Here is a 26,103-nt window from a genome sequence, read left to right as displayed (position 1 = left end):
TTTCTCTCTCGCTATCACTCCCCCTTTCCCTCTTTCTCCATCTCTCTCCCCTCTCTCTCTCACGCTCTCTTTCTCTCTCTCTCTCCCTCTCTCTTTCTATGGCCTATACTGTGTATGAGCTGAGCCTTGTGTTGTTCGTGCGGGGGTATGTCCCAAATTCAAATGGCACCCTATATAGTGCACTTTGTTTGACCAGAGCACCATGGGAGGCTCTGGTCATAATGGGGAAAGGGTCCATTTGGGACACAGCCTGGGTGTAAATAGCTGGTCTTGCAACAGGCTGGGTGTGCGGAGGGAGGACAGAGGTGGTGATTTAGTGGGGAGATAAGCTCTCTGTAATGGCAGGGTGGAATAATTCCCCGTCAAATAAGAGGGCTGAGTCTCTCCTCCCTCAAGCTCTGAAATTCTGTCTGCTTAGAGATTGGCTTGGTGTATCTCACTCTGCTCTGTTCTGTTCTCCTCCTTTCTCTTCTCTCCCCTTCTCTCTCCTCTCCCCTATTCGTTGCTCAATTAAGGCTTTGCTGTTCGATCTCAAACTCCTTTTGAGCTTATTTTCTGTGTTAAGAGGTTAGACCTCGATAACTCTTCTAATGTACATCATACACATGTCATAACAATGTCTACCTGTCTGGTGCAGCAGACAGTTACCTGTCTCATAGCGGTGTTTGCCTGTCTGGTGCAGGAGACAGTTACCTGTCTCATAACGATGTTTGCCTGCCTGGTGCAGCAGACAGTTACCTGTCTCATAATGATGTTTGCCTGCTGTCTCATAATGATGTTTCCCTGCCTGGTGCAGCAGACTGTAACCTGCACCGAAGATGACTGAAGATGCTGAGCAGTCTGATTAGTCACTAGGGTCCAGTGAAGAGGAGGAGTGGTTAGAGGAGGAGGTGAGGAAAGGAGGGGAGAGGACGGCGTACTCACTCAATATCCCTCTCTCTCTCTGTATCTCTTTCTCCCTCTGTCTCTCTCACGATCTCTCTCTCTGTGTTTCACCCATCCTCTTCAGAAAGCCAGGGATGTCTCTTCTAGAGGGATCAGAGCCGATGTACTGCACTGAGATTCATTCAGTCAATGAGATCTACACTGGCTGACAGGAAGCAACAGACAGGCTAGCTTTACTGTGTTAGGGTTCCTCCATGTGGCAGGAGGCAGAACTGCAATCCAACTTGAAGAGGGAGAAGCAACATGTATTAGGCAGAACAAAACAGGAACATCGTTGATTAATCAATTGAGATATTTTGTATCATGTTTTTCACTTTCAGAGAGTCCAAAAGTAATCAAGAAAACAATATCATAGGTTTGGTAATAGACTGACTTACTTCAAACTGACATACTGGAGACATACTAGAGACTGTCAAAGCAGACCGACAGACTGGAGTATAGACCGACCTGTGTGTGTGTGTGTGTGTGTGTGTGTGTGTGTGTGTGTGTGTCCTACATCGTTATCAGACTGACACGAGTGTGTGTGTTTCTTTCCTGTAGCCCTGCTGTCATCGTGGTGCGAGGAGCTGGGTCGCCTCCTGCTGTTGCGTCACCAGAAGAGCAGACAGAATGAGCCTCCGCAGGGCAAAGTCCCCATGCAGCCCAACATGAACACCATGAAACCCCCTGGAGGACTATCACACGGGTCAGTGTGTGTCTGTCAGAGTGACTGATGTACAGTGTTTTTGCCAGCTTGTGGATTGCCTACTTTACTGTCCCACGTTTTGTGTTTGACACATACATTGTCATATTCAGAACTAAAGGTGTGAACACATTTCATGTAAACACAAGTTCTCTCATTGGTTCTCTGGTTTAAACTGGATCGATCATGTTAACTTAAACAATGTTGAGCTAAAACTATTTGATACGCAGCTAGATGCATGGGCTCCGATATGATACAGGATTCGATTCGATGCACTAACATTTGTTGCATGAACACATTCATTTTCTATTTTAAATTCATATCTGCTGCTGATGGGAGCTCAGGAGTTGGGCCTCTCTGAGCTGGGCCTCTCTGAGCTGGGCATCTGTGAGCTGGGCCTCTCTGAGCTGGGCCTCTCTGAGCTGGGCCTCTCTGAGCTGGGCCTCTCTGAGCTGGGCCTCTCTGAGCTGGGCATCTCTGAGCTGGGCCTCTCTGAGCTGGACCTGTCTATGACGACTTCTCTAAACTGATATGTGTGTGTGTGTGTGTGTGCGTGCACGTGTGTGTGTGGGCCAGTGGAGGCTGTTGGGTGGAGCGATAAGGAGGACAGGCTCGTTGTAATGGCTGGAATGGAATAAATGGAACAGTATCAAACTGATTACACATATGGGAACCACATTTGACCGTTCCAAATATTCCATTCCAGCCATTATGAGCCCGTCCTCCTATAGCCCCTCCCACCAGCCTCTACTGATGTAGGCACTTAAACTGAGCCATTGGGCATCTACCACCCCACTATCAGATTAGGGTTGAGGGAATGTTATGCTTTTTGTCCCCTCTTTTTTTATCTGTAATCACCCACTGATTAAATCTGAGTGATTGAAAACCCCAATTAGCAGTTGGCTGTGAGATCAAATATTATTTGTCACATGCGCCCAATACCACAGGTGTAGAACTTACTTACAAGCCCTTAACCAACAATGAAGTTCAATAAATATAGTTAATAAAACATTTACTAAATAATAAACTAAAGTAAAACATTTAATAACTATATATAACTATATACAGGGTTACCGGTACCGAGGCTATATACAGGGTTACCGGTACCGAGGCTATATACAGGGTTACCGGTACCGAGACTATATACAGGGTTACCGGTACCGAGACTATATACAGGGTTACCGGAACCGAGGCTATATACAGGGTTACCGGAACCGAGGCTATATACAGGGTTACCGGTACCGAGGCTATATACAGGGTTACCGGTACCGAGGCTATATACAGGGTTACCGGTACCGAGACTATATACAGGGTTACCGGTACCGAGGCTATATACAGGGTTACCGGTACCGAGGCTATATACAGGGTTACCGGTACCGAGGCTATATACAGGGTTACCGGAACCGAGGCCATATACAGGGTTACCGGTACCGAGGCTATATACAGGGTTACCGGTACCGAGGCTATATACAGGGTTACCGGTACCGAGACTATATACAGGGTTACCGGTACCGAGGCTGTATACAGGGTTACCGGTACCGAGGCTATATACAGGGTTACCGGTACCGAGGCTATATACAGGGTTACCGGTACCGAGGCTATATACAGGGTTACCGGTACCGAGGCTATATACAGGGTTACAGGTACCGAGGCTATATACAGGGTTACCGGTACCGAGGCTATATACAGGGTTACAGGTACCGAGGCTATATACAGGGTTACCGGTACCGAGGCTATATACAGGGTTACCGGTACCGAGGCTATATACAGGGTTACCGGTACCGAGGCTATATACAGGGTTACAGGTACCGAGTCAATGTGTGGGGGTACAGGTTAGTCCAGGTCATTTGTACATGTAGGTAGGGGTAAAGTGACTATGCATCAATAATCAACAGTGAGTAGCAGCAGTGTGAAAACAAAGAGGGGGGGTGTCAATGTAAACAGTCAGATGTGGCCATAAGAGTAATAGTTCAGCAGTCTTATGGCTTGGGGGTAGAAGCTATTAAGGAGCCTTTTGGACCTAGACTTGGCTCTCTGGTACCGCTTGCCGTGCGTTAGCAGAGAGAACCGTCTATGACTTGGGTGATTGGAGTCTTTGACCATTTTTGGGGCTTCCTCTGACACTGCCTAGTGTATAGGTCCTGAGTGGCAGGAAGCTTGGCCCCAGTGATGTACTGGGCCGTGTGCACTACCCTCTGTAGCCCTTACGGTCGGATGCTGAGCAGTTGCCATACCAGGTGGTGATGCAACCGGACAGAATGCTCTCAATGGTGCAGCTGTAGAACTTTTTGAAGATCTGGGGACCCATTTCTCCCTCAGTCTCCTGGGGGGGAAAAGGTGTTGTCGTGCTCTCTTCACGACTGTCTTGGTGTGTTTGGACCATGATAGTTTGTTGGTGATGTAGACACCAAGGAACTTGAAACTCTCAACCCGCTCCACTACAGCCCTGTCGATGTTAATGGGGGCCTGTTCGATCCTCCTTTTCCTATAGTCCACGATCAGCTCCTTTGTCTTGCTCACATTGAGGGAGAGGTCGTTGTCCTGGCACCACACTGTCAGGTCTCTGACCTCCCTATAGGCTGTCTGATCGTTGTCAGTGCGTCCATTCTGGCAAGCTACACAACTCTGGTGGAACACAATTTTCTACAGTGCGTTTGGTAACATTGACCCAGCAAATTACATTGGTTGTCACTCAACTAATAAAGCCTATGATTTGACATTGCGAAAGCCATTTTACAAGCATCTAAATGCTGAAGGTGCCAGATGTACGGATAGCCTATTAGAACAGAGAGCCTACCTCTTTTTGGCGTGAGCAGCTGTGTCTCCTGCACTGTGCACACAGTTGTTATCTGACAGTCATACGCAGTTTCATGCATAAAAGTTGTATAGGCTACTGAACTAAAGGAGAGGACGCATCAATTCAGTCACAACAGATAAGAGGTATTTTTAGAATAATACAATCTGTGTAACAAACATTAGTGAACTGCTGATTAGTAAAGTTTGAATGGGTTTTCTGACTGATGCATACTTCATTTGGATCGGTTTGGCTCCCACGGACCGATGCACTCTTACCTTAAACATTTGAATCGGGGACCGATGCTTATCTGTGAATCGTTTCATCCCTACTTACAGTACCAGTCCAAAGTTTGGACACACCTACTCATTCAAGGGTTTTTCTTTATTTTTTACTATTTTCTACATTGTAGAATAATAGTGAAGACATCAAAACTATGAAACAACACATGGAATCATGTATTATCAAAATATATTTTATGTTTGAGATTCTTCAAAGTAGCCACCCTTTGCCTTGATGACAGCTTTGCACACTGTTGGCATTCTCTCAACCAGCTTCACCTGCAATGCAGTCTTGTTGAGCACTTGTTGGCTGTTTTTCCTTCACTCTGCAGACCCAACTCATCCCAAACCATCTCAATTGGGTTGAGGTCAGGTGATTGTGGAGGCCAGGTCATCTGTACATACCAGTCAAAAGTTTGGACACACCTACTCATGCAAGGGTTTCTCTTTATTTTTACGATTTTCTACATTGTTGAATAATAGTGGAGACATCAAAGCTATGAAATAACACATATGGACTCATGAGTAACCCAAAAAGTGTTAAACAAATAAAAATAGATTTTCTATTTGAGATTCTTCAAAGTAGCCACCCTTTGCCTTGATGACAGCTTTGCACACTCTTAACAATCTCTCAACCAGCTTCACCTGGAATGCTTTTCCAACCAGTCTTGAAGGAGTTCCCACATTTGCTGAGCACTTGTTGGCCTCTTTTCCTTCACTCTGCTGTCCAACTCATCCCAAACCATCTTAATTTGGTTGAGATCGGGCGATTGTGGAGGCCAGGTCATCTGATGCAGCACTCCATCACTCTCCTTCTTGGTCAAATAGCCCTTACACAGCCTGGAGGTGTGTTGGGTCATTGTCCTGTTGAAAAACAAATGATAGTCCCACTAAGTGCAAACTAGATGGGATGGAGTATCGCTGCAGAATGCCGTGGTAGCCATGCTGGTTAAGTGTGCCTTGAATTCTAAATAAATCACAGACCGTGTCATCAGCAAAGCACCCCCACATCATCACACTTCGCATTGGGAACCACACATGCGGAGATCATCCATTCACCTACTCTGCGTCTCACAAAGACACGTCAGTTGGAAACAAAAATCTCAAATTTGAACAGATTTCCACCGGTCTATTGTCCATTGATCATGTTTCTTGGCCCAAGAAAGTCTCTTCTTCTTATTGGTGTCATTTAGTAGTGGTTTCTTTGCTGCAATTCGACCATCAAGGCCTGATTCACACAGTCTCCTCTGAACAGTTGATGCTGAGATGTGTCTGTTACTTGGGCTGCAATTTCTAAGGCTTGTAACTCTAATGAACTTATCCTCTGCAGCAGAGGTAAATCTGGGTCTTCCTTTCCTGTGGCGGTCCTCATGAGAGCCTGTTTCATCATAGCGCTTGATGGTTTTTGTGACTGCACTTGAAGAAACGTTCAAAGTTCTTGACATTTCCCATATTGACTGACCTTAATATCTTAATGTAATGACTTTTGTTTCTCTTCGCTTATTTGTTCTTGCCATTATATGGACTTGGTCTTTTACCAAACAGGGCTATCTTCTGTATACCAACCCTACCTTGTCACAACACAACTGATAGGCTCAAATGCTTTAAGAAGGAAAGAAATTCCACAAAATAGTAAAAATAAAGAAAAACCCTTGAATGAATAGGTGTCCAAGCTCTCTAAGCTAAACTATCATCTTCTCTCCTCAAATAAATGAATAAATACAGTGCCTTGCGAAAGTATTCGGCCCCCTTGAACTTTGCGACCTTTTGCCACATTTCAGGCTTCAAACATAAAGATATAAAACTGTATTTTTTTGTGAAGAATCAACAACAAGTGGGACACAATCATGAAGTGGAACGACATTTATTGGATATTTCAAACTTTTTTAACAAATCAAAAACTGAAAAATTGGGCGTGCAAAATTATTCAGCCCCTTTACTTTCAGTGCAGCAAACTCTCTCCAGAAGTTCAGTGAGGATCTCTGAATGATCCAATGTTGACCTAAATGACTAATGATGATAAATACAATCCACCTGTGTGTAATCAAGTCTCCGTATAAATGCACCTGCACTGTGATAGTCTCAGATGTCCGTTAAAAGCGCAGAGAGCATCATGAAGAACAAGGAACACACCAGGCAGGTCCGAGATACTGTTGTGAAGAAGTTTAAAGCCGGATTTGGATACAAAAAGATTTCCCAAGCTTTAAACATCCCAAGGAGCACTGTGCAAGCGATAATATTGAAATGGAAGGAGTATCAGACCACTGCAAATCTACCAAGACCTGGCCGTCCCTATAAACTTTCAGCTCATACAAGGAGAATACTGATCAGAGATGCAGCCAAGAGGCCCATGATCACTCTGGATGAACTGCAGAGATCTACAGCTGAGGTGGGAGACTCTGTCCATAGGACAACAATCAGTCGTATATTGCACAAATCTGGCCTTAATGGAAGAGTGGCAAGAAGAAAGCCATTTCTTAAAGATATCCATAAAAAGTGTGTTTAAAGTTTGCCACAAGCCACCTGGGAGACACACCAAACATGTGGAAGAAGGTGCTCTGGTCAGATGAAACCAAAATTGAACTTTTTGGCAACAATGCAAAACATTATGTTTGGCGTAAAAGCAACACAGCTCATCACACTGAACACACCATCCCCACTGTCAAACATGGTGGTGGCAGCATCATGGTTTGGGCCTGCTTTTCTTCAGCAGGGACAGGGAAGATGGTTAAAATTGATGGGAAGATGGATGGAGCCAAATACAGGACCATTCTGGAAGAAAACCTGATGGAGTCTGCAAAAGACCTGAGACTGGGACGGAGATTTGTCTTCCAACAAGACAATGATCCAAAACATAAAGCAAAATCTACAATGGAATGGTTCAAAAATAAACATATCCAGGTTTTAGAATGGCCAAGTCAAAGTCCAGACCTGAATCCAATCGAGAATCTGTGGAAAGAACTGAAAACTGCTGTTCACAAATGCTCTCCATCCAACCTCACTGAGCTCGAGCTGTTTTGCAAGGAGGAATGGGAAAAAAATTCAGTCTCTCGATGTGCAAAACTGATAGAGACATACCCCAAGCGACTTACAGCTGTAATCGCAGCAAAAAGTGGCGCCACAAAGTATTAACTTAAGGGGGCTGAATAATTTTGCACGCCCAATTTTTCAGTTTTTGATTTGTTAAAAAAGTTTGAAATATCCAATAAATGTCGTTCCACTTCATGATTGTGTCCCACTTGTTGTTGATTCTTCACAAAAAAAATACAGTTTTATATCTTTATGTTTGAAGCCTGAAATGTGGCAAAAGGTCGCAAAGTTCAAGGGGGCCGAATACTTTCGCAAGGCACTGTACATGTATGTTTTTCTCTTCATGAAAGTGAGCCAAGGCAAGCTTAGCAGAGTTATCTTGAAGGAGAGGGACAGACACACATAGACAGACAGACAGACAGACAGACAGCGAAGGAGTGGGCTGTTAAGTTAAGAAACATGGCTCCGATTCCAAACCTCTGTCTGATTGGCTGCCAGAATTGTGCTCTGTGCCTAGCATCTTTTTTATTTATTTTTTTATTTTACCTTTATTTAACCAGGTAGGCAAGTTGAGAACAAGTTCTCATTTACAATTGCGACCTGGCCAAGATAAAGCAAAGCAGTTCGACAGATACAACAACACAGAGTTACACATGGAGTAAAACAAACATACAGTCAATAATAAAGTATAAACAAGTCTATATACAATGTGAGCAAATGAGGTGAGAAGGGAGGTAAAGGCAAAAAAAGGCCTTGGTGGCAAGGTAAATACAATATAGCAAGTAAAACACTGGAATGGTAGTTTTGCAATGGAAGAATGTGCAAAGTAGAAATAAAAATAATGGGGTGCAAAGGAGCAAAATAAATAAATAAATTAAATACAGTTGGGAAAGAGGTAGTTGATAGGGCTAAATTATATGTGGGCTATGTACAGGTGCAGTAATCTGTGAGCTGCTCTGACAGTTGGTGCTTAAAGCTAGTGAGGGAGATAAGAGTTTCCAGTTTCAGAGATTTTTGTAGTTCGTTCCAGTCATTGGCAGCAGAGAACTGGAAAGAGAGGCGGCCAAAGAAAGAATTGGTTTTGGGGGTGACTAGAGAGATATACCTGCTGGAGCGTGTGCTACAGGTGGGAGATGCTATGGTGACCAGCGAGCTGAGATAAGGGGGGACTTTACCTAGCAGGGTCTTGTAGATGACATGGAGCCAGTGGGTTTGGCGACGAGTATGAAGCGAGGGCCAGCCAACGAGAGCGTACAGGTCGCAATGGTGGGTAGTGTATGGGGCTTTGGTGACAAAACGGATTGCACTGTGATAGACTGCATCCAGTTTGTTGAGTAGGGTATTGGAGGCTATTTTGTAAATTACATCGCCAAAGTCGAGGATTGGTAGGATGGTCAGTTTTACAAGGGTATGTTTGGCAGCATGAGTGAAGGATGCTTTGTTGCGAAATAGGAAGCCAATTCTAGATTTAACTTTGGATTGGAGATGTTTGATATGGGTCTGGAAGGAGAGTTTACAGTCTAACCAGACACCTAAGTATTTGTAGTTGTCCACGTATTCTAAGTCAGAGCCGTCCAGAGTAGTGATGTTGGACAGGCGGGTAGGTGCAGGTAGTGATCGGTTGAAGAGCATGCATTTAGTTTTACTTGTATTTAAGAGCAGTTGGAGGCCACGGAAGGAGAGTTGTATGGCATTGAAGCTTGCCTGGAGGGTTGTTAACACAGTGTCCAAAGAAGGGCCGGAAGTATACAGAATGGTGTCGTCTGCGTAGAGGTGGATCAGAGACTCACCAGCAGCAAGAGCGACCTCATTGATGTATACAGAGAAGAGAGTCGGTCCAAGAATTGAACCCTGTGGCACCCCCATAGAGACTGCCAGAGGTCCGGACAACAGACCCTCAGATTTGACACACTGAACTCTATCAGAGAAGTAGTTGGTGAACCAGGCGAGGCAATCATTTGAGAAACCAAGGCTGTTGAGTCTGCCGATGAGGATGTGGTGATTGACAGAGTCGAAAGCCTTGGCCAGATCAATGAATACGGCTGCACAGTAATGTTTCTTATCGATGGCGGTTAAGATATCGTTTAGGACCTTGAGCGTGGCTGAGGTGCACCCATGACCAGCTCTGAAACCAGATTGCATAGCAGAGAAGGTATGGTGAGATTCAAAATGGTCGGTAATCTGTTTGTTGACTTGGCTTTCGAAGACCTTAGAAAGGCATGGTAGGATAGATATAGGTCTGTAGCAGTTTGGGTCAAGAGTGTCCCCCCCTTTGAAGAGGGGGATGACCGCAGCTGCTTTCCAATCTTTGGGAATCTCAGACGACACGAAAGAGAGGTTGAACAGGCTAGTAATAGGGGTGGCAACAATTTCGGCAGATAATTTTAGAAAGAAAGGGTCCAGATTGTCTAGCCCGGCTGATTTGTAGGGGTCCAGATTTTGCAGCTCTTTCAGAACATCAGCTGAATGGATTTGGGAGAAGGAGAAATGGGGAAGGCTTGGGCGAGTTGCTGTTGGGGGTGCAGTGCTGTTGACAGGGGTAGGAGTAGCCAGGTGGAAAGCATGGCCAGCAGTAGAAAAATGCTTATTGAAATTTTCAATTATGGTGGATTTATCAGTGGTGACAGTGTTTCCTATCTTCAGTGCAGTGGGCAGCTGGGAGGAGGTGTTCTTATTCTCCATGGACTTTACAGTGTCCCAGAACTTTTTTGAGTTAGTGTTGCAAGAAGCAAATTTCTGCTTGAAAAAGCTAGCCTTGGCTTTTCTAACTGCCTGTGTATAATGGTTTCTAGCTTCCCTGAACAGCTGCATATCACGGGGGCTGTTCGATGCTAATGCAGAACGCCATAGGACGTTTTTGTGTTGATTAAGGGCAGTCAGGTCTGGGGAGAACCAAGGGCTATATCTGTTCCTGGTTCTAAATTTCTTGAATGGGGCATGTTTATTTAAGATGGTTAGGAAGGCATTTTTAAAAAATATCCAGGCATCCTCTACTGACGGGATGAGGTCAATATCCTTCCAGGATACCCCGGCCAGGTCGATTAGAAAGGCCTGCTCGCTGAAGTGTTTCAGGGAGCGTTTTACAGTGATGAGAGGAGGTCGTTTGACCGCTGACCCATTACGGATGCAGGCAATGAGGCAGTGATCGCTGAGATCTTGGTTGAAGACAGCAGAGGTGTATTTAGAGGGGAAGTTGGTTAGGATGATATCTATGAGGGTGCCCGTGTTTAAGGCTTTGGGGAGGTACCTGGTAGGTTCATTGATAATTTGTGTGAGATTGAGGGCATCAAGTTTAGATTGTAGGATGGCTGGGGTGTTAAGCATGTTCCAGTTTAGGTCGCCTAGCAGCACGAGCTCTGAAGATAGATGGGGGGCAATCAGTTCACATATGGTGTCCAGAGCACAGCTGGGGGCAGAGGGTGGTCTATAGCAGGCGGCAACGGTGAGAGACTTGTTTTTAGAAAGGTGGATTTTTAAAAGTAGAAGTTCAAATTGTTTGGGTACAGACCTGGATAGTAGGACAGAACTCTGCAGGCTATCTTTGCAGTAAATTGCAACACCGCCCCCTTTGGCAGTTCTATCTTGTCTGAAAATGTTGTAGTTTGGAATTAAAATGTCTGAATTTTTGGTGGTCTTCCTAAGCCAGGATTCAGACACAGCTAGAACATCCGGGTTGGCAGAGTGTGCTAAAGCAGTGAAAAGAACAAACTTAGGGAGGAGGCTTCTAATGTTAACATGCATGAAACCAAGGCTATTACGGTTACAGAAGTCGTCAAAAGAGAGCGCCTGGGGAATAGGAGTGGAGCTAGGCACTGCAGGGCCTGGATTCACCTCTACATCGCCAGAGGAACATAGGAGGAGTAGAATAAGGGTGCGACTGAAAGCAATAAGAATTGGTCGTCTAGAACGTCTGGAACAGAGAGTAAATGGAGGTTTCTGGGGGCGATAAAATAGCATCAAGGTATAATGTACAGACAAAGGTAAGGTAGGATGTGAATACAGTGGAGGTAAACCTAGGTATTGAGTGATGAAGAGAGAGATATTGAAAAGTGAAAAGTGTTGAAAAGTGTTCTACCAACTTGAAGAGACGTTGTACATCTGGTCCCTTCCAACACCAGAGCTGTGTGTGTGTGCCTTCGTAAAGTGTGTGTGAAAACACATTCCTCTCCGTAAACGTTACTTCCCTGTTACATCACGGTGTTTCTCCCTGTAGAGTTTAGTTTGTTTATTCATAATGTTCTAGTTAGTCATATTCTAGCCTTGGATTTGTTTGGAGTTTTAATGCCAAATATTCCAAATGACATATACGTGGCCAAATGTTTCCAAGAATTCTGAGAACATTTCTGGGCGGATATGCAGTCCATGTTACATACATGGCCAAATGAAAGCCACGGCTGTCTCGTTAGTGTATCTGCCCTGTCTGCCCTGTCTGCCCTGTCTGCCCTGTCTGCCCTGTCTGTCTGTCTGTCTGTCTGTCTGTCTGTCTGTCTGTCTGTCTGTCTGTCCGTCCGTCCGTCCGTCCGTCCGTCCGTCCGTCCGTCCGTCCTTCCTTCCTTCCTTCCTTCCTTCCTGATGGGTTAATATGTGTGTTTGTATTTGGACTGTAGTGATGGGTCATTTACCTACGACTCAGTTCCATGGCAACAGAACAACAACCAGCCCCCAGGGTCATTGTCTGTGGTTACCACCGTGTGGGGTGTGACCAACACGTCACAGAGTCAGGTGAGACACAACACATACACAAACTTCCGCACACACTACTTGATGTTTAGACACACAACACACCTTTGTATTTCTGTCTAGTAATTGAGGTACCTGATGAAGGACAGACATAAATCCCAAATCCCCCTATGCACATTTATTCAGAATTCTGATGTGGGTCAACATATGGTTCTCTGTATGTGTATCACCCAAAGCTTATATCACAAGCCCCAGAAAGTGAGTCGACATCATAGAGTTACATATTTTATGGTTGCCATAACCCTGTTTGCTGTGTCTAACCAAAATGCTTCATCAAGGATACCTTCTTCCCCCAGGTGTTGGCCAACAGCTCCAGCCATATGAACCCAGGAGGTAACCCCATGGGTCAGGGTATGTCTGGGGGTCCGGCAGGCCTCAACTCCCCCCAGTTCTCCGGCCAGCAGCAGCAGTTCCCGGCCAAGGGAGGCCAGGGCCCGGGCTACATGCAGCAGGGGATGTATGGCAGGCAGGGATACCCCAGTGGAGGGGGCTACAGCGGGAGGTAAGAGGCCATGCACAGACATGTGTGATGTTAACCTTCTGTTTATTGTTCTTCTCTATGCTTTTCTTACCTTTTCACACATGCACTACACAGCTCTAATTCATGTTGTTTCCATGATCTAGTTACCCAGGTGGTCCTAACACTCCCCCAGGGGGGATGGGGATGCCCCAACACTCCCGCCAGCCTGGCGACTTCACCCAACCAGCAGCTGCCGCCGCTGCTGCCGCTGTCGCTGCCGCCGCTGCTACGGCAACCGCCACGGCAACCGCTACCGTGGCAGCCATGCAGCAAGAGACCCAGAACAAAGAGATGAACCAGTATGGACAGGTACGGACACACGGACACTGTTATCATAACAGGCACACACATACTGTACGCATTACCATAATACTAAAATGTCAGGTATTACTACAATAATAACACCTGCAACTTCCTACCTAACTGTCTCTTCATCCTGTTTTACTCCTTCCAGATGTGTTCCTCCTTCCAGATGGGCCCAACTCAGGCGTACAACAACCAGTTCATGAACCAGCCTGGCCCCAGAGGGCCCCCTGGAGGCATGAACCCAGGCAGCATGGGCCAGGCCATGAACAACCCCAGCATGGGTGGGCCTCCCATGGGAATGAACCAAACTCGAGCCCCAGCCATGGGGCCTTTTGGGGCTCACGGCCAGAGGATGTCCCAGCAGGGCTACGGAGGACCTGGAGGCCCCAGGCAGGCCATGCCTATGCAGGGAATGAAGAGGCCCTATCCTGGAGAGGTGAGTTGGATGGGGTGTGTGGGAGGGGGTGCTTTTCCTTTCATTATAATATGACCATAGTACATGTCTTTCTCCAGTAGGTCAATTTCCTTTATTTTTCATCTTAAAACCAATGCCTCTTCACTTAATGTAAATAAAAAACTGTTTTAAGTTATTGATTGTTTCTCTTCTTTACAGCCAAACTATGGGGGTCAGCAGTATGGTCCTAATGGTCAGTTCCCTCCCCAGCAGAGTCAGTACCCCACCTCTAACCCCTCCAGGCCAATGCCCTCCCCCAACTACCCGGGCCAGAGGATGCCTGGGGGGCAGGGGCCAGGCCAGTACCACCCGCAAGGCATGCCCATGGGACAGTACTATAAGGTTAGAACTCCTTCACAGTAACACTCCAGATCTACCTGTAAGCTCTAGACCTCCCTCACAGTAACACACCAGATCTACCTGTAAGAACTCCCTCAGAGTAACACTCCCTATCTACCTGTAAGACCTCCCTCACAGTAACACTCCAGATCTACCTGTAAGACCTCCCTCACAGTAACACTCCAGATCTACCTGTAAGACCTCCCTCACAGTAACACTCCAGATCTACCTGTAAGACCTCCCTCACAGTAACACTCCCTATCTACCTGTAAGACCTCCCTCACAGTAACACTCCAGATCTACCTGTAAGACCTCCCTCACAGTAACACTCCAGATCTACCTGTAAGACCTCCCTCACAGTAACACTCCAGATCTACCTGTAAGACCTCCCTCACAGTAACACTCCAGATCTACCTGTAAGACCTCCCTCACAGTAACACTCCAGATCTACCTGTAAGACCTCCCTCACAGTAACACTCCAGATCTACCTGTAAGACCTCCCTCACAGTAACACTCCAGATCTACCTGTAAGACCTCCCTCACAGTAACACTCCAGATCTACCTGTAAGACCTCCCTCAGAGTAACACTCCAGATCTACCTGTAAGACCTCCCTCACAGTAACACTCCAGATCTACCTGTAAGACCTCCCTCACAGTAACACTCCAGATCTACCTGTAAGACCTCCCTCACAGTAACACTCCAGATCTACCTGTAAGACCTCCCTCAGAGTAACACTCCAGATCTACCTGTAAGACCTCCCTCACAGTAACACTCCAGATCTACCTGTAAGACCTCCCTCACAGTAACACTCCAGATCTACCTGTAAGACCTCCCTCACAGTAACACTCCAGATCTACCTGTAAGACCTCCCTCACAGTAACATTCCAGATCTACCTGTAAGACCTCCCTCACAGTAACACTCCCTATCTACCTGTAAGACCTCCCTCACAGTAACACTCCAGATCTACCTGTAAGACCTCCCTCACAGTAACACTCAAGATCTACCTGTAAGACCTCCCTCACAGTAACACTCCCTATCTACCTGTAAGAACTCCCTCATAGTAACACTCCAGATCTACCTGTAAGACCTCCCTCACAGTAACACTCCAGATATACCTGTAAGACCTCCCTCACAGTAACACTCCAGATCTACCTGTAAGACCTCCCTCACAGTAACACTCCCTATCTACCTGTAAGAACTCCTTCATAGTAACACTCCCTATCTACCTGTAAGACCTCCCTCACAGTAACACTCCAGATCTACCTGTAAGACCTCCCTCACAGTAACACTCCAGATCTACCTGTAAGACCTCCCTCACAGTAACACTCCCTATCTACCTGTAAGACCTCCCTCACAGTAACACTCCAGATCTACCTGTAAGACCTCCCTCACAGTAACACTCCAGATCTACCTGTAAGACCTCCCTCACAGTAACACTCCAGATCTACCTGTAAGACCTCCCTCACAGTAACACTCCAGATCTACCTGTAAGACCTCCCTCACAGTAACACTCCAGATCTACCTGTAAGACCTCCCTCACAGTAACACTCCAGATCTACCTGTAAGACCTCCCTCACAGTAACACTCCAGATCTACCTGTAAGACCTCCCTCACAGTAACACTCCAGATCTACCTGTAAGACCTCCCTCAGAGTAACACTCCAGATCTACCTGTAAGACCTCCCTCACAGTAACACTCCAGATCTACCTGTAAGACCTCCCTCACAGTAACACTCCAGATCTACCTGTAAGACCTCCCTCACAGTAACACTCCAGATCTACCTGTAAGACCTCCCTCAGAGTAACACTCCAGATCTACCTGTAAGACCTCCCTCACAGTAACACTCCAGATCTACCTGTAAGACCTCCCTCACAGTAACACTCCAGATCTACCTGTAAGACCTCCCTCACAGTAACATTCCAGATCTACCTGTAAGACCTCCCTCACAGTAACACTCCCTATCTACCTGTAAGACCTCCCTCACAGTAACACTCCAGATCTACCTGTAAGACCTCCCTCACAGTAACACTCAAGATCTACCTGTAAGACCTCCCTCAGAGTAACACTCCAGATCTACCTGTAAGACCTCCCTCAGAGTAACACTCCAGATCTACCTGTAAGACCTCCCTCACAGTAACACTCCAGATCTACCTGTAAGACCTCCCTCACAGTAACACTCCAGATCTACCTGTAAGACCTCCCTCACAGTAACATTCCAGATCTACCTGTAAGACCTCCCTCACAGTAACACTCCCTATCTACCTGTAAGACCTCCCTCACAGTAACACTCCAGATCTACCTGTAAGACCTCCCTCACAGTAACACTCAAGATCTACCTGTAAGACCTCCCTCACAGTAACACTCCCTATCTACCTGTAAGAACTCCCTCATAGTAACACTCCAGATCTACCTGTAAGACCTCCCTCACAGTAACACTCCAGATCTACCTGTAAGACCTCCCTCACAGTAACACTCCAGATCTACCTGTAAGACCTCCCTCACAGTAACACTCCCTATCTACCTGTAAGAACTCCTTCATAGTAACACTCCCTATCTACCTGTAAGACCTCCCTCACAGTAACACTCCAGATCTACCTGTAAGACCTCCCTCAGAGTAACACTCCCTATCTACCTGTAAGACCTCCCTCACAGTAACACTCCCTATCTACCTGTAAGACCTCCCTCACAGTAACACTCCAGATCTACCTGTAAGACCTCCCTCACAGTAACACTCCCTATCTACCTGTAAGACCTCCCTCACAGTAACACTCCCTATCTACCTGTAAGACCTCCCTCACAGTAACACTCCCTATCTACCTGTAAGACCTCCCTCCCAGTAACACTCCAGATCTACCTGTAAGACCTCCCTCACAGTAACACTCCCTATCTACCTGTAAGAACTCCCTCATAGTAACACTCCAGATCTACCTGTAAGACCTCCCTCACAGTAACACTTCAGATCTACCTGTAAGACCTCCCTCAGAGTAACACTCCAGATCTACCTGTAAGACCTCCCTCACAGTAACACTCCAGATCTACCTGTAAGACCTCCCTCCCAGTAACACTCCAGATCTACCTGTAAGACCTCCCTCACAGTAACACTCCCTATCTACCTGTAAGACCTCCCTCACAGTAACACTCCAGATCTACCTGTAAGACCTCCCTCACAGTAACACTCCAGATCTACCTGTAAGACCTCCCTCACAGTAACACTCCAGATCTACCTGTAAGACCTCCCTCAGAGTAACACTCCAGATCTACCTGTAAGACCTCCCTCACAGTAACACTCCAGATCTACCTGTAAGACCTCCCTCAGAGTAACACTCCAGATCTACCTGTAAGACCTCCCTCACAGTAACACTCCCTATCTACCTGTAAGACCTCCCTCACAGTAACACTCCCTATCTACCTGTAAGACCTCCCTCAGAGTAACACTCCAGATCTACCTGTAAGACCTCCCTCACAGTAACACTCCATATATCCTTATGTACATATTCTTTATCCCCTCACACTGTGTACAAGACAGTAGTTTTGGAATTGTTAGTTAGATTACTTGTTGGTTATTACTGCATTGTCGGAACTAGAAGCACAAGCATTTCGCTACACTCGCATTAACATCTGCTAACCATGTGTATGTGACAAATAAAATTTGATTTGATTTTGATTTGATTTGATCTACCATTTGCTCCTTTTCCCGTTGTGCAGTTGTACATTTAATCATTGATGTCTGTTTCTTTCACAGCAAGAGCCATTCAATGGTCAGAACAGCAACTTCTCTGGTGGTGTATACTCATATAGTCAAGGCAACGGGGTATGTGCTCTCTCCTTTGTTAATATGGGTTTGGGTCTAAGCAAATGGAACTTCCAACAGAGTTATTTGAATTCTCTATCTCTCATGTTTTTTTAATAACACGTATCACTTTCCTCCTCTCTCTTTCACTCTCCCTCTCTCCCCTTCCCCCTCCCTCCTTCCCACTCTCTGCAGGCCCCCAGGCCAGGTAACTACCCCCACTCCCCGGTGCCTGGTAATCCCACACCTCCCATGACCCCCGGAAGCAGTATGCCTCCATACCTCTCGCCCAACCCGGATGTCAAGCCGCCGTTCCCACCAGACATGAAACCAAATATGACAGTGCTTCCACCTCCCAGTGAGTAATTACACTGGAGCATCCACACACAAACACAGGAATTAATGAATGTACACTACATGACCAGAAGTATGTGGGCACCTGCTCGTTGAACATCTCATTCCCTCTTTACTGCTATAACAGCCTCCACTCTTCTGGGAAGGCTTTTCACTAGATTATGGAACATTTCTGTTGGGATTTACTTCCATTCAGCCACAAGAACAATAGTCAGGTCCGGCAACTGATGTTGGGCAATTAGGCCTGACTTGCAGTCCGCGTTCCAATTCATCCCAAAGGTGTTTGATGGGGTTGGGGTCGGGGCTCTGTGCAGGCCAGCCATGTTCTTCCACACTGATCTCAACAAAGCATTTCTGTATGGACCTCTCTTTGTGCACGGAGGCATTGTCATGCTGAAACAGGAAAGGGCCTTCTCCAAACTGTTGCCACAAATTTGGAAGAACAGAATCGTCTAGAATGTCATCGTATGCTGTAGTGTTAAGATTTCCCTTCACTGGAACTGAGGGGCCTATCCCGAACCATGAAAAACAGCTCCAGACCATTATTCCTCCTCCGCCAAACGTTACAGTTAGCACTATGCATTGGGGAAGGTAGCGTTCTCCTGGAATCCACCAAACCCATATTCGTCCGTCGTACTGCCAGATGGTGAAGCGTGATTCATCACTCCAGAGAATGCGTTTCCACTGCTCCAGAGTCCAATGGCGGCGATGACCCATGTAATAAAGCTCCCAACGAACAGTTATTGTGCTGACGTTGCTTCCAGAGGCAGTTTGGAACTCGGTAGTGAGTGTTGCAACCAAGGACAGACTATTTTTATGCGCCACGCATTTCAGCACTCGGCGGTCCTGTTTTGTGAGCTTGTGTGGCCTACCACTTCGCGGCTGAGCCGTTATTGCTCCACTTCATAATAAAAACACTTAAATAAAATAAATGGACCGGGGCAGCTCTGGCAGGGCAGAAATTTGACCAACTGACAACAACAACCTCTCCCTCAACGTGAGCAAGAGAAAGGAGCTGAGCGTGGACTACACGGAAAGGAGGACCAAACACGCCCCCATTCACATCGACAGGGCTGTAGTAGAGCGGGTCGAGAGTTTCAAGTTCCTTGGTGTCCACATCCCCAATAAACTATCATGATCCAAACACACCAAGACAGTCGTGAAGAGGGCACTACAACACCTTTTTCCCTTCAGGAGACTGAAAGGATTTGGCATGGGTCCCCAGATCTTCAAAAAGTTATACAGCTGCACCATCGAGAGCATCCTGACTGGTTGCATCACTGCTTGGTATGGCAACAGCTCGGCATCTGACCATAAGGCGCTGCAGAGGGCGGTGTGTACGGCCCAGTACATCAGTGGGGCCAAGCTTCCTGCCACTCAGGACCTATACACTAGGCGTGTCAGAGGAAGCCCCAAAAATGGTCAAAGACTCCAATCACCCAAGTCATAGACTGTTCTCTCTGCTAACGCACGGCAAGCGGTACTGGAGAGCCAAGTCTAGGTCCAAAAGGTTCCATAACAGCTTCTACCCCCAAGCCATAAGACTGCTGAACAATTAATCAAACTATTTGGACTATTTACATTGACCCCCCCCTCCTGTTTCTTATCCATGCATAGTCACTAGACCCCTACCTACATGACTTGGTACTGGTACCCCCTGTAAATAGCCTTGTTATTTTATTCTGTTACTTTTTATTTATTTTTATACTTTAGTTTATTTAGTAAATATATTCTTAACTCTATTTCTTGAACTGCATTATTAGTTAAGGGATCGTAAGTAAGCATTACACGGTGAGATTTGATTTGATTCAATTTGATTTGTTGGAAAGGCACCTATGATGGTGCCACGTTGAAAGTCACTGAACTCTTCAGTAAGGTCATTCTACTGCCAATGTTTGTCTATGGAGATTACATGGCTGTGTGCTTGATTTTATACACCTGTCAGCAACGGTGTGGCTGAAGTAGCCAAATCCACTCATGAAGGGGTGTCCACATACTTTTGTATATGTAGTGTGTATGAATGTACAGTATGGAATTATGCACACACACACACACACACACACACACACACACACACACACACACACACACACACACACACACAGCAGAGCTATTCCATGCTGTCAGTAGCTCCTTAGATACCTGTGGCTGAAAATACAACAAAGCCTGTCCAACAAGTATTAGCAGAACATTGATGCTTCTATTTCATGAGATACAGTACAAAGCCACTGACACGACTAGTCCACTACATCACCAAGGTTAGGCTCAATTCCTTTTCAATTCAGGAAGTACAATGAAACTACATTTCCAATTCTCTTCAATGCTTTTTAATTGGGAACATTTGGAATTGGAATTTGTTTTACTTTCTGAATTGACTGGAAATGAAATGGATTTGAGCCCAACCCTGATCACTACTACATGCTGCCCTAATACATGGCTGTTGTTGACTCCTATAGCATCTAACCTTAGGAATGTACAGCCACGTGTTAGTCAGGGTAATACCACCCAGTGATATCCCGGTGCCCCAGCCACTGTCTACTGTATGTGTGACTGTTAATCAACCAGTATACAACTCTAACCCCACTACCACAGATACCACAGATACATTTAAACGGAAAGCTGACGTCCTATCTTCCTGTCCTGTCTCTCCGCTCCAATCAGCCAATCCCAACGAGGAGCTGCGGTTGACCTTCCCGGTCCGGGACGGCGTGGTATTGGAACCTTTCCGGTTGGAACACAACCTCGCCGTCAGTAATCACGTCTACCACCTGCGACCGTCGGTACATCAGACACTCATGTGGAGGTGAGATATGGAGAGACAGACACACACACATTCGACCGTCCATGGAGTCTTTTTCTGTACCTCTACAAATGTTCTTCCTCTAATAGAATGGCCTATCCATGGCAACCATGATGTTAACATTCCCTGGACAATATTGACCAATTGCAGTCCTGAGAATGTAACCTTTTACTGCAGTGGGCTAAATCAGGCTCACACACAGTGTGGTTCTTGGTAGTCTTCAACAAATCTACTTTGAAATTAAAGTATCCACCTCAGACACAGTGTGGTTCTTGGTAGTCTTCAACAAATCTACTTTGAAATTAAAGTATCCACCTCAGACACAGTGTGGTTCTTGGTAGTCTTCAACAAATCTACTTTGAAACTAAAGTATCCACCTCACACACATGGTTATGGACTTAAAAAAATAAGTCACCTGTACCATGTCAGATATAGAGTTGAAATGTATTCCATTTTTAGTTTGCATCCAAATATTACACAACACAGAAGACAAAGAAATATAATTAAACCGTTTGACATAGAAACACTGGATTTAACATTTTTATTTTATTTCTGAATAATGACAATATGAATAATATGAGTAACAAAGAGGGAGCCTTTAGTCATTGACTGCAGGAAAGGTCTACGGAACGTTCAACTAAGCTTATTACCAACCCTTGACCAACTGAATCAGGTGTGCTAGTGCTGGGCTGGAACAAAACTGTGCAGTCCTGGCTGGGTGTCCATGAGGAGTGGATTCAGAAAAACTATTTTGTATTTGGCTATATTGACCTCTGCCCTTTGCTCTTTGACCCCACTAGGTCAGACCTGGAGCTTCAGTTCAAGTGTTACCACCACGAGGACCGACAGATGAACACCAACTGGCCTGCCTCCGTCCAGGTCAGCACACACACACACACACACACACACACAAACTCTCATTCATTCAGAAACACACACACACATACTCATGCACACACATGGTCACACGTGTACACACACACAAGCTGTCCTTCTTCCTTCCAGGTCAGTGTCAACGCCACGCCCCTGACCATCGAGCGAGGCGACAACAAGACGTCCCATAAACCCTTGCACCTGAAGCAAGTGTGCCAGCCCGGCAGAAACACCATCCAGATCACTGTCACTGCCTGCTGCTGTGTGAGTACACCATCCAAAAGAACATCCAGAACAAAGGATACAAGGGAAATGTTAAATAACATCTGGCTTAATGTTTTCAACTCTTTGTAACTACCCCTGTTGCATATAAACTTGGCAGTGGTTATTCAGTGGTTATTCAGTGGTTATTCAGTTGAATTTCTGTTATATGGCCGGTCAACATAGCGATGCTATGATTGGTTGAGACACCTCTGTGCTGTGATGTGTACAGAAGGTGTAGAAGCTAACACACTATAGTAGAACTACTGCTGTCTGTAGAGAATTCACTGTTCGTGACCCACTCTTTATTTAGGTCTCTATGTCTTCATGTATTTTCTCTATGTGCAGTCGCACCTGTTTGTGCTGCAGCTGGTCCACAGGCCTTCAGTCCGCTCCGTCCTGCAAGGGCTCCTGAAGAAGAGACTCCTGCCTGCAGAACACTGCATCACCAAGAGTATGTTACTATTGCTATACTGCTGTTGTAGTAGGGCATTTACCCTGTTTAACTGTAACTCTGACTCCTGCATGCAGAACACTGCATCACCAAGAGCATGTTACCACTACTATGCTGTACTATACTACAACTATAATATACTGTACTATACTACTACTTTACTACCTTTACATCAATCTTCTGTGCAAGAATATGCCATCAGTCAAATCAAATTGAATTAGTCACATGCGCCGAATACAACAGGTGTAGTAGACCTTACAGTGAAATGCTGAATACAACAGGTGTAGTAGACTTTACAGTGAAATGCTGAATACAACAGGTGTAGTAGACCTTACAGTGAAATGCTGAATACAACAGGTGTAGTAGACCTTACAGTGAAATGCTGAATACAACAGGTGTAGTAGACCTTACAGTGAAATGCTGAATACAACAGGTGTAGTAGACCTTACAGTGAAATGCTGAATACAACAGGTGTAGTAGACTTTACAGTGAAATGCTGAATACAACAGGTGTAGTAGACCTTACAGTGAAATGCTGAATACAACAGGTGTAGTAGACTTTACAGTGAAATGCTGAATACAACAGGTGTAGTAGACCTTACAGTGAAATGCTGAATACAACAGGTGTAGTAGACTTTACAGTGAAATGCTGAATACAACAGGTGTAGTAGACCTTACAGTGAAATGCTGAATACAACAGGTGTAGTAGACCTTACAGTGAAATGCTGAATACAACAGGTGTAGTAGACCTTACAGTGAAATGCTGAATACAACAGGTGTAGTAGACCTTACAGTGAAATGCTGAGTACAACAGGTGTAGTAGACCTTACAGTGAAATGCTGAATACAACAGGTGTAGTAGACCTCACAGTGAAATGCTGAATACAACAGGTGTAGTAGACCTTACAGTGAAATGCTTACTTACAAGCCCCTAACCAACATTGCTGTTTAAAAAATATGAATAAGAATCAGAAATAAAAGTAACAAATAATTAAAGAGCAACCTCCCTCCCTCATCCCTCCTTTCCCCTCCCTCCTCCCTCCTTTCCCCTCCCTCCCTCCCTCCTCCCTCCTTTCCCCTCCCTCCCTCCTCCCTCCTTCCTTTCCCCTCCCTCCCTCCTTTCCCCTCCCTCCCTCCCTCCTCCCTCCTTTCCCCTCCCTCCCTCCTCCTTCCTTTCCCCTCCTCCTTCCTTCCCCTCCCTCCCTCCTCCCTCCTTTCCCCTCCCTCCCTCCTTTCACCTCCCTCCTTTCCCCTCCCTCCCTCCCTCCCTCCCTCCTCCCACCTTCCTTTCCCCTCCCTCCCTCCTTTCCCCTCCCTCCCTCCTCCCTCCTTTCCCCTCCCTCCCTCCTCCTTCCTTTCCCCTCCTCCTTCCTTTCCCCTCCCTCCCTCCTCCCTCCTTTCCCCTCCCTCCCTCCTTTCCCATCCTCTTTCCTTTCCACTCACTCCCTCCTCCCTCCTTCCTTTCCCCTCCCTCCCTCTTTTCCCCTCCCTCCCTCCCTCCTCCCTCCTTCCCCTCCCTCCCTCCTTCCTTTCCCCTCCCTCCCTCTTCCCTCCTTTCCCCTCCCTCCCTCCTCCCTCCTTTCCCCTTCCTCCCTCCTTCCTTTCCCCTCCTCCTTCCTTTCCCCTCCCACCCTCCTTTTCCCTCCCTCCTCCCTCCTTTTCCATCCCTCCTTTCCCCTCCCTCCCGCTTTTCCCCTCCCTCCCTCCTTCCTTTCCCCTCCCTCCCTCGTCCCTCCTTCCCCCTCTCTCCCTCCCTCCTCCCTCATTTCCCCTCCCTCCCTCCTCCTCCCTCCTTTCCCCTCCTCCTTCCTTTCCCCTCGCTCCCTCGTTCCTTTCCCCTCCCTCCTCCCCCCTCCTCCCTCCTTTCCCCTCCCTCCTTTCCCTCCCTCCCTCCTCCCTCCTTTCCCCTCCCTCCTTTCCCCTCCCTCCCTCCTCTCTCCTTTCCCCTCCCTCCCTCCTTTCCCCTCCCTCCCTCCCTCCTTTCCCCTCCCTCCAGTTAAGAGGAACTTCAGCAGCGTAGTGGCCTCGTCGGGTAACACCAGTCTAAACGGGGAGGACGGCGTTGAGCAGACCGCCATCAAAGTCTCCCTCAAATGTCCAATCACCTTCAGGCGCATCCAGCTGCCTGCCAGGGGGCATGACTGCAAACACGTACAGGTAGGATGGCAGGAAAGGGTATGTTTTTTATACACACATTGCCTGTCTTAAAGGGCTGCAGGTAGCCTAGCGGTTAAGACCGTTTGGACAGTAAACGAAAGGTTGCTGGTTTGAACCACCAAGCCGTCTAAGTGAACAATCTGTCAATGTGCCCTTGAGCAAGGCACTTAACCCTAACTGTAAGTCTCTGGATAAGAGCGTCTGCTAAATGACAAACATGTAAATGGAGTATATTTTACAAAGGACACGGGTTTCCGCTGACTGTGTACCTAGACCAGGAAAGTCTAGATCAGGAAAGTCTAGATCAGGAAAGTCTAGACCAGGAAAGTCTTTATAGCACAAGTTGTTCAGTGAACCACACTGTGATGAGTAAACTTGCCTGAGACCTGAAGACTCATGTTAGCTCACAGAGCTAATGCTTTGGCTTTAGCTCAGTGGGCTAACCTGGTCTTGAAGCAATACACCTGACAGATCATACAATATTCCCCTGTTTAGGAAATACATGACTCTGATAAGTGTTTTGTCTTCCAGTGTTTTGATCTGGAGTGGTATCTGCAGCTGAACTGTGAGAGGGGGACGTGGAGGTGTCCTGTGTGCAAGTATGTGGTGACCATTTCCAAACTATGTTTTGTCAATAAAGTTATGTCTCCTCTTTGAATTAGTTAAAATAATGCCTCTCTCGCCCTCTCTCTTGCCCCCTCTCCATCTCTCTCTCTCCCCCTCCATCTCTCTCTCCCCCTCCATCTCTTTCCCCCTCCCCCTCCATCTCTCTCCCCTCCCCCTCCATCTCTCTCTCCCCCTCCATCTCTCTTTCCCCCTCCATCTCTCTCTCCCCCTCCATCTCTCTCTCCCCCTCCATCTCTCTCCCCTCCCCCTTCATCTCTCTCTCCCCTTCCATCTCTCTTTCCCCCTCCCCCTCCATCTCTCTCTCCCCCTCCATCTCTCTCTCCCCTCCATCTCTCTCCCCTCCTCCATCTCTCTCTCCCCTCCTCCATCTCTCTCTCCCCTCCTCCATCTCTCTCTCCCCTCCTCCATCTATCTCTCCCCCTCCATCTCTCCCCCTCCATCTCTCTCTCCCCCTCCATCTCCTTCCTCCACTCCTCTCTCTCGCTCCCCTTCCTCCCTCCCTCTTTCTCATCGCAGTAAAACTGCATTGTTAGAGGGTTTAGAGGTGGACCAGTACATGTGGGGAATCCTCAACGCCATCCAGAAGTATGTATTATTCTTCCTTATTACTAATAATAGTTATTATTATTAACCTCCAGTGCTTCATGTTCTTTTCCAGTATTCCCACCAGTATTTCTATAGTGTCTAGGACCATAA

General features: G+C 46.6%; 1 protein-coding gene across 10 annotated transcripts in view; it reads left to right on the top strand.

Moving 5' to 3' along the window:
- Nucleotides 1-26,103, top strand: part of LOC110532756 (zinc finger MIZ domain-containing protein 1) — a 273,627-nt gene that overhangs the window by 242,154 nt on the left and 5,370 nt on the right. For 8 of the 10 annotated variants that reach the window (XM_036986829.1, XM_036986812.1, XM_036986826.1 and 5 more), the window contains 15 exons: nucleotides 1,486-1,630; nucleotides 12,340-12,454; nucleotides 12,769-12,974; nucleotides 13,097-13,301; nucleotides 13,447-13,734; nucleotides 13,912-14,094; nucleotides 17,836-17,904; nucleotides 18,079-18,241; nucleotides 20,830-21,040; nucleotides 21,838-21,916; nucleotides 22,043-22,174; nucleotides 22,520-22,625; nucleotides 24,620-24,780; nucleotides 25,312-25,379; nucleotides 25,924-25,992. In XM_036986829.1, coding sequence (XP_036842724.1) covers nucleotides 1,486-1,630; nucleotides 12,340-12,454; nucleotides 12,769-12,974; nucleotides 13,097-13,301; nucleotides 13,447-13,734; nucleotides 13,912-14,094; nucleotides 17,836-17,904; nucleotides 18,079-18,241; nucleotides 20,830-21,040; nucleotides 21,838-21,916; nucleotides 22,043-22,174; nucleotides 22,520-22,625; nucleotides 24,620-24,780; nucleotides 25,312-25,379; nucleotides 25,924-25,992 — 2,200 coding nt within the window. The remainder of the gene's footprint in view (nucleotides 1-1,485; nucleotides 1,631-12,339; nucleotides 12,455-12,768; nucleotides 12,975-13,096; nucleotides 13,302-13,446; nucleotides 13,735-13,911; nucleotides 14,095-17,835; nucleotides 17,905-18,078; nucleotides 18,242-20,829; nucleotides 21,041-21,837; nucleotides 21,917-22,042; nucleotides 22,175-22,519; nucleotides 22,626-24,619; nucleotides 24,781-25,311; nucleotides 25,380-25,923; nucleotides 25,993-26,103) is intronic. The other 2 variants (XM_036986832.1, XM_036986835.1) reach the window with 1 other exon arrangement.

This window comes from Oncorhynchus mykiss, chromosome 1, assembly GCF_013265735.2.
Source record: "Oncorhynchus mykiss isolate Arlee chromosome 1, USDA_OmykA_1.1, whole genome shotgun sequence".
Classification (NCBI taxonomy): Eukaryota; Metazoa; Chordata; class Actinopteri; order Salmoniformes; family Salmonidae; genus Oncorhynchus; species Oncorhynchus mykiss.
Note: the sequence above shows the minus strand (reverse complement) of the source record. Positions and strands in the feature narration are given on the sequence as shown.